This window comes from Lissotriton vulgaris, chromosome 6 (genome assembly GCF_964263255.1).
Source record: "Lissotriton vulgaris chromosome 6, aLisVul1.2, whole genome shotgun sequence".
Lineage (NCBI taxonomy): Eukaryota > Metazoa > Chordata > Amphibia > Caudata > Salamandridae > Lissotriton > Lissotriton vulgaris.
In genome coordinates this window covers 1,324,244,525-1,324,258,769 of record NC_141694.1, presented here as the reverse complement: position 1 = coordinate 1,324,258,769, position 14,245 = coordinate 1,324,244,525, and the positions used below count along the sequence as shown (strand labels likewise).

At 40.6% G+C, this 14,245-nt stretch overlaps 1 protein-coding gene across 1 annotated transcript in view; it reads right to left on the bottom strand.

Annotated features, from left to right (window-relative positions):
- Nucleotides 1-1,005: 1,005 nt before the first annotated feature.
- SAMD5 (sterile alpha motif domain containing 5) overlaps nucleotides 1,006-14,245 on the bottom strand; it is a 274,149-nt gene continuing 260,909 nt past the window's right edge. The window contains exon 2 of the mRNA XM_086925402.1: nucleotides 1,006-1,591. Coding sequence (XP_086781528.1) covers nucleotides 1,568-1,591 — 24 coding nt within the window. The 3' untranslated portion in view covers nucleotides 1,006-1,567. The remainder of the gene's footprint in view (nucleotides 1,592-14,245) is intronic.

Below are 14,245 nucleotides of genomic sequence, written 5' to 3'. Positions count from 1 at the left end.
CAACAAGGGAGGGAAACCTTCAGTATTTGATACTTGTCTTTAATCACATTATCTGTAAACCAGCCATATACATGGATGCCCTATCGTACACTTCGCTATGTTTGCATCTGTGCTTCCGATTGGAATATTTTGATGCTCAGATGCATCGGTTAATGTTTGTTTGTTAGGCCATTTGTTTACAATATTCAATGGCAATTTAATGACAGAAAAAGATTCGCAACCCTTAATCATTTTCAGTTCAACTTGATGAGCGATCATACAATTTGAGCGTAAATTAATATATTCAGCCTTTTCACCCACGAGCAGCTGTAGAAAACTTTCAAATCAAAAATACAGATCTGAAAATCTAGGCCTGTTTCTCTGCTACTTAGTTTTGAGAGAAATTGACACACACACACACACGGCACTCTGTCCCTCTTCATAAGAACAACTGCGCTGCTGTACCATCCTAAATGCAGTGGACAAATACATTATTTTAGATTTTCAAGAAGGTACCGAGTGAAGGACAGTGTTGGACCGGGATACAAAATAGGCCAGGGCACCCAAAAAAGTGTCTGTGATTGGTGAATTAGAAAGCTAGAAAAAGTGGCCCAAATTTGAAAATTGAGACCCGTTTTGCACTTGTAGAATCCATACTTTATGTTTTGCCTGATAAGGAAGCTGCAAGGATTTGAGCTTCCTGAAGCAATGTTGGTTTAAATATCATGGTACGGCAAAAACAGACAGGTCAGACTCTTAAACAGGTCCAGAAACAGTAAAAGAAACATCCCACACATTGACCTGTCAGGCCAACCAATCAGGCACTGCCTAATTCTTCTATAGGGCAGTCCATCCCCGTGTAACGTGCAAGAATGTGTCCTACAACCCAAGACTGAAGCTATCTTTGAATAGTCAACCCTGCCGTGGTCACTCAGCCCACCAATTCAACGCATGCCATGGCTTTTTTTTACTAATATATTTCAGAGAAAAATGCCTTTGTTCTTGAGAAAAAAGACAACACCTGGATAAATTTCCCTCATCACTTTTAAGTGAGCTCCGGGAGCCTCGGCAGCCATTTTCTTTTCACTCGTGACATGTGGGCATCCATATGTTTTAGCAACCCACTCACATGGTTCTCATTTTTTAATCAGTAGTTTAGCTTCTCGAAAAAACACAAAGGATCACCATCAAAGTGCATCTGAACAACACCAGATGCCATTTCAGTAGCCCAGAAAAACATGTCTTTCTCTCAGTCTTTCCAGGTGCAGTTTAAATCCACACACCATTGATGATTGGGGGTGCAGCGGATGGTTTTGGTGGACAAAGCTCCCTTTAGAAGCTCAAGCTGGGAGAGTTTTTTTGGCATGTAATCGCTATCACATTTACTGTATAAAGAACAATATGTTTCGTCAATTCATAGTGAAGTTTCTCCTATTGTCAGTGATATGTTGACAGTCCTTGGTGAGTTTCGTCTGGCCGCCCATCAACGGAATCCTGCTGTATCATTGGTTGTTGATGGTACGTGACCACCGGCAAATCTGTTTCAGATCTTTTAGTCTTCTAGCTTCTTCTCATGTTGACAGCATCTTCAACCATGTAGATCCCTGTTTTCCTGCAAAAAATTGGTCTCTGAATCAATAAACAGCATGGTCTGCCTGATGCACTGTCATGCGTGTGTACATTTCAGTGTTATGTCAACATGCAAAAACAGATGAGAAACTATACTCAACACAGGCACGGTATCAGAACTGGGTGGTATATCAGGACTCAAATGCCCTTCTAATGCATGCTTATTTCATGCTCTTTATCAGGACTCATATACCCTTCTATATTGCATTTATTTATTTATTTATAAAGTTTTATATAGTGCAAACAAGATCCCGAAGGATATCAGAGCGCTTTCCAAAAAGAATGGAAGGAGGGTAACATACAATATGTCTATATCATGCTCTTTATCGGGACTCATATACCCTTCTATAATGCATGTCTATTCAATGCTCTTTATCGGGACTCATATAATCTTCTATAATGCATGTAAATTTCATGCTCTTTATCAGGACTCTATATACCCTTCTATAATGTATGTCTATTTCATGCTATTCTCAAACCATATCCTGCTCTGTGTGCTTATTTACCCTCGGTTTTACACAACAAAAGCTCTTCCCTTTCTGTTCTCAACAGAAATATATTTATTTGCTGTCTCTACCACAATTTCAGCCAAAAGATCAGATGGGGAACACTCCTGGCCCCCTAAAATCCCCGGGGATGGGAAACAATACTTGTATCTGACACTATGCTAATTCCCTTCCTGGAAACAATTTCTACATCATATTAGCATTGTTGTTTCCTATCCTACGAATCACCTTTTTGACCTCAAAGTATCCCTTTATCACCTTTACCTTTGTGAAAATATGGACTTTGGAACAGGGAAGAAAAATCCCATACAATATCTCATCATCTTTTGGGTGTGTTGTTATTTATTGCTCTGTAGATTCCCTCCATCCACATATGGCTCTCTTCACCGCCTTCAGACTATTAAACTTTTTAAAGTCTTTCGGTACAATATGGGCCCATTTATGTCCTCTGTAGTACTCAGAAACTTCTCTTTTCATGTATACTATTTCAAATGTTTACTTGTTCCGGGAATCCCTATAAGGAAGTCGGGTGGGGAGGGCAGCCAATGGTCCCCTTTCCTGAATGGTTACAGTGGTTGAATGATTCTCATGCCTGCTAAACTTTAAGGGAAGTTGAAACATTAAAACGAAAGTTGGAAAGACGTCTTGCAACTGACATCAGCTATATTCGCATCATATTTTGCCTTCTACTTTCTATGGTGGCATCTTACTACTGTCGCCTGAGTAGGACATATGCCTCTGGAAATCTGGTACTATGATTGATGGGGCAATAATCTTTGACCGATATATTAATGCATAAGAATCATCACAGTTTATTATGATATACTTAACTAAGCACTCAGTTAATATAATTATCAAACTACTAGGCTGATGAATATTTACTCAATAGTGGGGCCCTGCAGGGGAATTGATGGAAGATATTCCAATTAGGTGGGGTGATAGACAAGGATGTATTTTAGCCCCCACACTCTTTCTTTTGTATATAAATGGTTGCAACCCCTATCATTTAAACTGTGAAAACGATTCCCCAAAGGTGAATGATTATAACATTCTGTGTCTTCTTTTTGCAGACAACACCATTTTTTTACTATCATAGTCCCCTCGTGGTCGATCCATTCTCTTGCATAAATGTAACTATTTTTGCCTAGACCACAGCCTGGAAATTAACAAAGGCAAAACAAAGTATATGGTCTTCGTTAAAAGGACGAAAATTCCCAAGAGTAAGCTACTCAAAGGGGGGAGGCTGTAGATAGGGCCCATGAATGAATTTAATTATTTGGGTGTAATACTGGAAGACTCCCATATAAATTGGCAGCACAGGTCCAGAAAAGGGCCATGATCTTGAAGCAAAGAACTGGGTCCATTTTAAGATTTGCCATTAGATCACCCACTTTCACTATCTCCCCACCCTGGAGATATACAAGATTCAAGCCTGTAGTGCAGCCATGTATGGGCAGATTTATGTAAGGCAAATGTTAAACATTGTGCACGATGGATTACTCCCCTTTGCAAACTTCTTGGGCTTAGGGATCGACATACAGCTCTTAGAATATGTAAAGCCAGCACCAGAGACTGTGTGGTGTATTCAATTTCTACAAACCTGTCAGCAATATTGTATATTAGGTCAAATTCTCTCTAACAGTAGCATTTTAATGTATTCTTTTTAGCTAGGTGTTGACTTGCCTTGTTTATAAATCATCTTTATTTTTGTGGTGTTTTATCCATTTATAATATTATGGATCTTAAAAAAAAAGAATGCAAGGTGAGAATTGTTGGACTAAAATTCTCTTCACAACTAAGTTTTACCTTGAAATCGTGTTGCACAATGAAATTGTATGTTTTATTATATTGTTTTGTAAATTGTTAATATTGTACCTTGTATGCTTTATTTAACCAAAATAAAGTATTGCACCTGCTCTATAGTACATCTATTGTGACACTGAATCTAATTTATTTTTATCCTGGCACTGCATTCTGGATGATAAAACCTGACATTTTAACTTGTTTCGTATTTATAATTCAGTGTATTACCCATATTTATCCTGGCATTGTGTCTGATGTTATTTCTTTTCTTAATGTGAAACTATACAATATAGCACTATTTTAAAGTAGATTTACTCAGTGATCTGCATCCGCCCACTAGAACAAGACAAATATTGTGACTTTGCTCAAAAGCCATCAGCTGAGCCTTAGATGCATGCCGATAAAAGGCCAATTTCTAACCGATCATTTCTAAACAAATTATGGAAAGGGAGCTTACAAAGCAATTTCAGGATTATATAGATGTATCCACCCATTTCAGCATTTAAAGTCAAGTTTCATACACATGAGAAGCACAAAGTTGATGTTAAAAAATATCCGAAGCGAGCTTCTATTTGCCCTAAACAAGGACCACCATTTGACTTTCATTTTCCTTGATCTCTGCACCATCTGTGACTGAGTGGACTACCAGAATCTATTAAATAACCTCCAGTAGTGGTCTGGAGAGTCAGTCGCAGCTTGGACTGAATAAGCCCCTTCTCATTGTATAGGAGTCAGAACCGGCTGAAACAAATGTGTCTGGAATACAGTTTTATGGTGAGTATCCTAGAAACACCTATACACTCCACCTTCGTTCAACGTGTATATGCTGTCTCCTACCGAGATCATCAGTCTCCATCACCTTCAATTCCAGATGTATACAAATGTCTTTCAGAAAACAGTTTTAGCAATCAAACCAGCATTAATAGGTACAGTGAGCATATAAATGAGGGCAAAAGTGCTTGCTTAAATGGAGGAAAAAATAGAGGTACTCATCATAGTGAGTTACCTCAACACAATTCTACCATTTACATAGCCACCTCGCTTAGACCAAGCCACAACCCAACACAAAAAACAAAAAACTTTAATATAAAGTACTGAGATGTTTTTCAGTTCTCAGATTAATTCTGTGGCCAAAAGTACAATTTACTAACTTTCCAAGCTGAGGAAAGTTCTTGTTTTATGCTATCCTGCTAACTTTACAAGCTGGAGAAAGGTCTTACTTTACACCAACCACCTTATAAAACTGGCAGAAGCCCCGCTCAATTCAAAATGATTACTGCAAAGACACCTATGCTGATCCACCTAGTTCACATATCCAATGACCCCAAAGAATTCAGAATTAGGTTGGCAGAATTTGGATGAATCTGAAAACATAAGCATGCCACACGTAGAACACATGATCCACTTAAACATATTGCACATAATTCAGAAAGCAGTCTGGAAAATACACCCATTTTAGCTATACATTTCTGACACCCAATTTACCTATAAATATCTTACCGCGCACTATCTTTCACAACTGCTAACCAGTTATGCCAAAACAAGCTCAAAAGAATGAAACTTTCTGGAAAAACGTGTAATTCTCTAGGATATCTTCTCTATAACAAACTGGAACATGCATTGACATCTTAATCTACCCAGTTAAAACTTTGAACACACCTCAAAAAGACTGTTTTCAACGATGCTTGGATCCTTGGGCCAGATCCCAGCAGACAAGATGCCATACAAGAACCCCCACTTCCTTCACACAATCTCTCCTTTGAAGAATCTGCTCTGGCTGCTTTCGGACTCATTTGAAGAGTCTCTCCAAGGACTAATGATTCTTCACTTGGTCATTAGGACCATCCATGAGGATCACTGTATTGGAGGAGGTCTTATTAGAACTAAACTACCTCTACTAAACTCTCTTAACCCTTTCCGTGCTGATGACGGAACCGCTCCGTCATCAGCCACGGTGGAGCTGTGCTGATGACGGAGCGGTTCCGTCATGGCCCGCCCGACGCGACTGCGCGGCGCGGATTCCGCGCCTGCGCTGGGCGTTTCATTGAGCGGGCGGGGCCATGACGGAACCGCTCCGTCATGAGCACAGCTCAACCGCGGCTGGTGACGGAGCCGTTCCGTCACCAGCATGTGCACGCCGGGCGGGCCCCCCGCCCCCTTAGCGCTGCGGCAGAATAACCGCCGCAGCGAAGGTGTTAAGTGGCTTTAAGTCTCACCCTAAAATAAAAAAACTGCGAAAACACAACCACAAACCGGCACTCACACTGACCTGTGAGACTAGCCCATCTGGCACTGCCAGATTGCTCTATAGGTCAGTCCATTCCTAATCCAGTCTTTGTCAAAGTACTAAGAATAGTGTAATATTTTCAGGTCTAAAAGAACTTACTGATCTTGGAAGTCTAGCAACTATATCACCTTCTGATCAGGAAGCACTGGACAAATAGCATTCTTTTAATCAGGGTCATCCCCAGGCTTTTTGTCTTCATCTTTCAGTTTTCAGAACCCATTTGTTGGGTTTTACGACTCTGTACACTTTAACACTGTTAACCAGTGCTAAAGTGCTTGTTCTTCTGTGTTTGTTAAACAAAGTAAAATTGGCTTACACCTAATTGGCATATTTATTTACTTGTAAGTCCCCAGTAAAGTGGTACTACATGTACCCAGGGTCTGTAAATTAAATGCTACTAGTGGGCCTGCAGCACTGATTGTGCCACCCACTTAAATAGCCCTTTAAACAATTCATAGGCCTGCCATTGCAGCTGTAGAATCCCATTTCAACCTAGCAAAATAAACCTTTCATCGATAGCCGGTTACCGACTTGTAAACCAAATCCAGGGCTCACAACCTACAAGCCCACTTGGCTTCCAAAATGTAAACAAAATTTGAAGAAAATCAACACTGTTGGGATAATTAATCAAAAGATAATGATGTTGTCCAATGCTTTATTAGCTTTATTGCTGACGTGGTGATGCCGGTATTCCAAATTCAAACAGGATACCACTCCAAAGATGTATCAGCAGCATATGCCCATTCAAAGATCGTCATAAGTAACATGTACATCTTAAACCCAATGCATTTCAGGAAAAATCCTTCGTCGGGGGTAACTTCAACAATCAATCAATATTCTTTATTTCGCTATAATTAAATAGCACACAAAAGGCATATTAAATAAAAATTTACATACATTGGATGTAAACAAATACAATAAAGTATATGGATATAGTATTAAAAATTCCATTAAAAAAGACTTTCATGAAATACTCCCAGATGTAACGTAAAATATGGGGACAGGAACAGTTATTAACATAAGTAACAATTAATTTAATCTTCAGACTTATGGTTAAGACATCCTGCTTCTCAGAGAGGACCAAAAAATGATGCTAGGCAAAAACATGCTAAAGGGTCAATCAGCATTCTGGTCAAATATAAAGCTGTATGGCATTGTCTGAAGTTGTGTTTGCATATAAGCAGGAGGTTATATCTTTTCCTTTGCACATGGTAAAAATTTGAGAAAAATATAAAATGCAGGTCTGTTTGAGGGGGTGTGACTTTACAGGGACCTGCAGGTCTGTTTGAGGGGATGTGACTTCACAGGGACAAGCTGGAAGATCGTCTATAGTATGGGTGTTAGAGGGGTGACCTAACATCAGCGGGATATAATTTAATCTCAATCTCACTAGGATGCATCGATGTTACGAATTTCTGAAAAAACTTAAATAGGAATGTATATCTGTTGGTGATGAGGGGGCACCCTGATATAGCCTCACCGAAGGTTTATTACAATTAGACTCCATTCTTTCTCTTGCCATTTTAGAAAAGGAAACTTCTGCTTATTTTTGCCTTTGAAATTGTCACACAGCTATGTGAGTTCTCAAATAACTCCCACAATCCAATGGATCTCAAGTAGTAATGTGAGCTTGTGTGCTTTGTCAAGTCTCAGGCAATCCTTCAGAATGTTCTGGGTAAGTTTAATTGTTTCCATTCTCCAAACTGAATGCCACAACAAAATCAATGCTATACGGATGCAATCTGTGGTGTATGCTACGCCCAGCTCAGTGTGGCAATTATAATTAGAACAGTTTCAGGGAAAGGCTACTTGCCTCTTAAGAAAACTGCCCTCCATTCGTTGGAGGACAGCTATGTCCACTGTTCCCCATACGCCAACCCTATATGTGGCAACGGAGACAGATTTGGCCTGATACACCTTTTTTATTGCCTCTATCAGTTTGGACCCTAATTAGAGATGGCCACACTGCTTTTTTCAGTTAGAGGGGTCTATTGGGGTTACCATATTGGTCCATTAACACAGAGTAGAACAATACACTAGATGCGTGTGGGTAGAAAATATGTACATTCAATGCTCAGGCGTTTTAAACTGTTGAGTGTTCTCAGGTATGGCATACATGCTTTAAAAGACAGTCTAGCAGTAAAAGAAAATGGTCCCTCCAGCAGGTATCCCCATGAACATGCTTCATATATTGGTAATTGGACAATTGTTTCACACACATATTCTGGGCAGAGCACTCACTAGTGCAGTACACAAAAGATTTGGTCATGTGTTTGTATGGACATAAAAAAGAGGAGCTTGTCTAGTTCTATTGATAAATATGGAGTACATTCTATCATCTTCTTCAAAATAAACATTTTGCTGGGTCCAAACCTTCCTTTGTAATACATATAAGTCCCACTGATGTAGAACCTGAACAGCCCAGAGTGCAAGGTAAAGTGTATTAAAAAAGTTGGACATGTACTTTTAAGTTTAACATGTCCTGGTAGTGAACAGCTCCTACATTTTTCTTCACTGCTTCAAGGCCTACCTTTCCCATGGGATAACATCTGGTCACCTTATTACATCTAATAAGTGATAACTTTCAATGGAGAGCAGGTAGACATTACGAGTTTGCTGTTTAAAGAGTTATACTTAAAAGCCCTCATTAATGGTAGTCAGGTTTTTAGTCACAATTCTGAAAACACAGCTTTTAGAAAGTTGGCATTTTCTAGTCCTAACCATTTGGTTCCTGCACCCTGTTCCTTGGCCCCATGACTAGGTGTAGCCTTCTTTTGGCTGTCCATATGGAAAAATACGGCTGCATCTCTACCAAGAGAGATCATAGATGATTGTATTGGATGTGAGAAATGTAAGGATATCCCATGCCTGTCAGGTGTGTACTGAAGCTTATGTAGTGTCAACAAAGGAAGTCTTTTTTTTAAAACCTAGTACAGCTGAGACTCTGCATAAAAATGATCTTAGGAATGCACTTCATTCACTTTATAGTACGGAAAGGATTGAAAGGGAATCAAAGAAATCCTCCGTCCTTAGATGTATGACCACCGAACAGACTGTGCATCCCTTGGCCAGCTATCTCACCCTGACTATGAGTCATTGGGAGAGGAGTGTCCTATTTCGCCACAGGGCAGGCACTGTAAAAATCACATTGTGCTTCACCCTTGGCTACCATGCAAACCTTGTTCACTCACCTTGTCAGTGCGACGGTCAGAGTGGTTAAACTATTTAACATTTCTTATTTTTTTGTAAATATTTTTCAAAGTATACCAAGTGGCTTTTAATCCTGTTTTTAAAAAAAATTATGCCCATTAGTTTGGAAAATGCTTATACAAGGTTAATTACCCTGGCTGACAGAGAGTTGGTTTTCCGCACAGGCACATTCTTGAGAATTGCTGTGTGTGCACGCCAGATGATGTCCAATCCTTGAGATTATATGCTTTCTGCACCTGTGTTTTTGCACAAATCTGACATACCTTTATTATGTGTATTTATGTATATTCCAATGGATTTGATTGTGATTCTCTGTGCATTTATAAATGCTGTCTGCACACAAGTTTTTGCACAAATTTGACATATTTTTATTACGTGCATTTATGTATATTCCTATGGATTTTACAGCGATTCTCTATTTTGTGCATTTTTAAATTGTTATGTTTGTTGTGCTTTTACGGTTATGATGGTATCCGAGTAAAGCTTTTTTTAACTTGAACTTGAACTAGGTGTAGCTGGTAGTTGGTCTTTGAGTGTTGCTCCCAGACAGCGATACAAAAGGAAACTAGGTGTTTGCAGGATGGGCCACTCTAACTGAACAAGGGGGAAGACTTGTCACCTACCACACTTGCACTGCACAAAGGCCCTGCCTGAGCACATTCACAAAAGGCTTGTCACTAGTCATTTGTGCCCCCCAGACAAGCTGGGACCAGAGCAGGAAGAAAGGAAATTCCAAGCTCAACTTCAGAGTGGGCACCAGGTATGGATGTATGTCAGTACAACGCGATCATTTTGATCGCGGTACTTTACATCACGGATTTTACAACGCAAGTCGTTACCACGACTTGCATTGGAGGTCGCGGATTGAGGAATATTATAATTTTATATTCTAACACCAGTCCACATAACAGTAGGGAAGGTGTTGGAATATAAAATTAAAATATTCCTTAACCAACAGCGCCATCCAGGGCAAGTCGTAGTAATGACTTGCGTTGTAATGGCAGCGTGCTAAAGGTCATGCGGTGTAAACACTGCGTTTTAAACAACGTTTACCCCAGGTATCATTGGACCGCAGATCCCAACTCCTTAGTACAGCCACTCTGCTGTCCTCCTGTGCTGCCCTCCTGCCATCCTCCTTGAGTGAGAAGGACTGGACCAATATCTTGAACCCAGGACCACAAGAGAGACTTTAAGGGCTACTTGGCTGGCCTTCTCATCAAAAGCCTCAGGGAGAGAACAGGCTTCCTCCATCTCAATCCAGCATCTGGACTCTGCCAGCTGTGAGACCTGTCCTCCCTAGTGGTGCCACCTCACTCTTGGACCCTTTGAAGTGGGCCTGACGGTGCTCTGCCACCTAATTTTGGCAAACACTGAGCATTGTAACACATCACTTCCTTGAAAGTTTGCAACACATCACCTCACCAAACTCCATATCAGATCTGCTGCTTGACTCATCCACTCATCCCTGGCACAGGACTTTGCATATCTGCCTGCAGCCTTCAAGAAACTCCAATGCATGATGCATTCTTGATGCAGGCCTTCGCATTGGAGACCCTTCGTCGACGGCATCCTCGATAACGATACAGTACTCCGCATCTCATGCCTTGCAGCTTCTTCGGATCCAGCTGGTGCACACTGCAACTCAATGCAGGACTTTGCATCACAAGCCCCTTATCGACGGCATACTGAACTATGATGCAAGACCTCACATTGCAGCTTCACAGTTCCAAGGAATCACTGCTGCGCAATGCATCTTTGACACAGGACCCCCCAACGATTCACAACCAGGATTTAAGGTTTTCTTTTTTAGTGGGCCTAACTGGCTCTTGTAGCCAGCACACATTCCATTGTGGTCCACCTGAACTTGGTTTTTGTCCATGGCTGGCGAGACCAGATAACCACAGGATCTGGGCAGGTGCGACCATATAACCACAGTTGGGACGTTGTGCTTTTTGGTGCTATTTTCAGTTAAATCTTTCAAATTAAAATTGCATATCTACAGTTATACTGTCTGGATTTTTGTCATTTTGGTCCCAAATTATTGATGACATTATACTCTATTTTCCGAAATTGGTGTGAGATTTTTCTTGTGTTGTTTATAACTTTATATTTTCCAAAAACAAGGGGGACCCAAATAAGTACCTAAGGACCTTGGGCAATCAATTATTACGAAGAACAGTGGTCCGTAGGATTAAGTTATCACAAAGACAGATGCACATATAGACTCCAATCAGTACTATATTGACTCTTGTTTTCAGTACCCAGGCGGGCCTGAAATTTTATTTCAAATATAAACAAGTTTAAAAGACCATCAGAGAGGTCTAATGCAAACGTTGATAGGGTACAAGCCTGTACCTATCCAAAAGTACACTCCAAAAGGATTGAAAAGTAGGGAAGAAAGCAAGGAAAAGAGGGTAAAGAATATCAGGCAAAAAGAACATGGGAGCCAATTGTCGGGGATCGAAACGTCGTCGACACTTTTCCAAATTCTGTAACTTTACCATCGTGTTGAAACTGTTACATGAATTTGTTGTCTGAACTTGCTATGCGAATATGCTATTGATGCAAGGGACAATTGGCTCCAATGTTCTTTTTGCCTGATATTCTTTACCCTCTTTTCCTTGCTTTCTTCCCTACTTTTCAATCCTTTTGGAGTGTACTTTTGGATAGGTACAGGCTTGTACCCTATCAACGTTTGCATTAGACCTCTCTGATGGTCTTTTAAACTTGTTTATATTTGAAATAAAATTTCAGGCCCGGCTGGGTACTGAAAACAAGAGTCAATATAGTACTGATTGGAGTCTATATGTGCATCTGTCTTTGTGATAACTTAATCCTACAGACCACTGTTTTTCGTAATAGTTTATAACTTTATTACAATTTGAAGTGTTGCATAAATACTTTACACATTGGCTCTAATTTAAGCCTGACTGCTTTTCTAGAAGTTACCAGAGAGTTAGACACAGCTTAATTTGGGCTTTTGCTTGTGATTTCACTCTGACAATAATTGTGGTTGCTGCTTGTGAAGGGTTTCCCCCCCTCAACCAGTATCCCAAATTCACAATCTCTCAAACCTTATGACTCATTAAAGAGAATCATTTCAAAGCACACTTGAAAATCGTTAGCAATTGCCCCCAATAGAAAAAAGATCAAATGCGTACACAAGCAGGTGTATAACCTTTACTCGAAGTGCAAAGTAAAATGCCCCTTTACCTTGAAGCAAGCTGAAAATTCCAAACCTTAAATAGTCACTGTGGCATTTGAAATAGTAATAAAGCGTGCTGTCATAGTGGTATGAGAATCCTAACATGCACTAGATTACTGGATTTTTATGAAAATTGCCCAGAAAAATATTATCTTAAACATGAGCCGATGAATTGCTCTACTGTAGGATTTTAATCAAGGAATATATTTGACAGCGAATGTATCTTACGAAATGATAAATGTATCTAATGAAATTATGAATGGGGTGCATTGTTTGCTCAAGCTCTGTGCTAATATTTACCTTCTTTACCTCGCATGAAGAACATCAAAAAAGTTATACCATGTTTTACTTTTTTCGTTATAGATAACCTCAAGTCGTTTTCTCAAAATATGGAACTTTGGAACACAGAGCCTCTGGGGACATGGGGGAAACAGGTAGTAAGAAATGGGAAACAGATGAACAGGGGAACACAGTACAGGGGCAATGCGTCAAAATGCCCTCATCTTAATCTCAGCCAACTAGAAACAACAACCAGAATCAAATGGATCAATAGAGCAAAGCTCATTGAGAACAGGACTGCCCTGGGAACATAATGCTTCTCTAATGCCAAATTGTACAAAGGACCTGGAACAAGCTATGCAATGAACCCCACTATACCACTTCCTAGTTCAGAAGGACAATATACCAAACAAGAAAACAGTACAGCTACAAACACCATAGGACGACTATTCTAAAACACAATCGCCCGGTCATAGAAGAAGGCATTGGCCCATTAGTTCGTACAGATGCCTGCCTGTATCCATAATCTGTTGTTTTTCACTAGCCTAAAGTAGGGTTGGAGTGGAACAGAAATAGGCCCGGGCATCAAAACCAAAGTGGCCCCATTACTGGATTAGAGAGTTAAAAAAGTAGCCTATGTTTGCAAATGAGGGCAGTTTTGAGCTTGTAAAGGCACACTGTGTAAGTGCCCAGCAGACCATGAAACAGGCCCACTAACAACCAAAACCTCTCGCCACACATTGACTTTCAGACCAGCCCGTTGTGCCCTGCCTGATTCCCCTATAAGACTGTTCAACCCTGCCCTAAAAGTGTGTGAGGTATGGGGTTGCAAGAATGAAACTGCATCTGCAAGAAATATCTCTTCAGGCACAATCCAGGATAGAAATCAAATTCATTTAGGTCATGTTTGAGTGTTGCAAAATTCCAATCTTCCCCCAGGAAGTAGCAACGTGGGGACAAAAACACACCCTTTACCATCATCGTCACACCTTCCAACTGGGAAGCCTTCACTTCCACATGGAATGCACTTAAGGTAATTCCACAATTCATAGACATTTAACTGAAACGCGGAACACCAAGAGACCAAGGGGCAGATTTATGTTAACTGGCGCATCCCCAGGGATGCGCCAGTTAACATGCGCCACAGTGCGCCACAGCTCCGTCAGCCATGGTGCGCCGCATTTATAATGCAGCGCACCATGGTGCAAAAACGGCACAGATGCGTGACGCATCTGTGCCGGAAAAGTGGCGCATTGTTGCAGTTGCGTCGCAAGCGCGACGCAGCTCCAGCAAGGCTCGGGGGGTGCCCCATTTTAACAATGCTGCGTCAAGACCTACGCCTGCTTC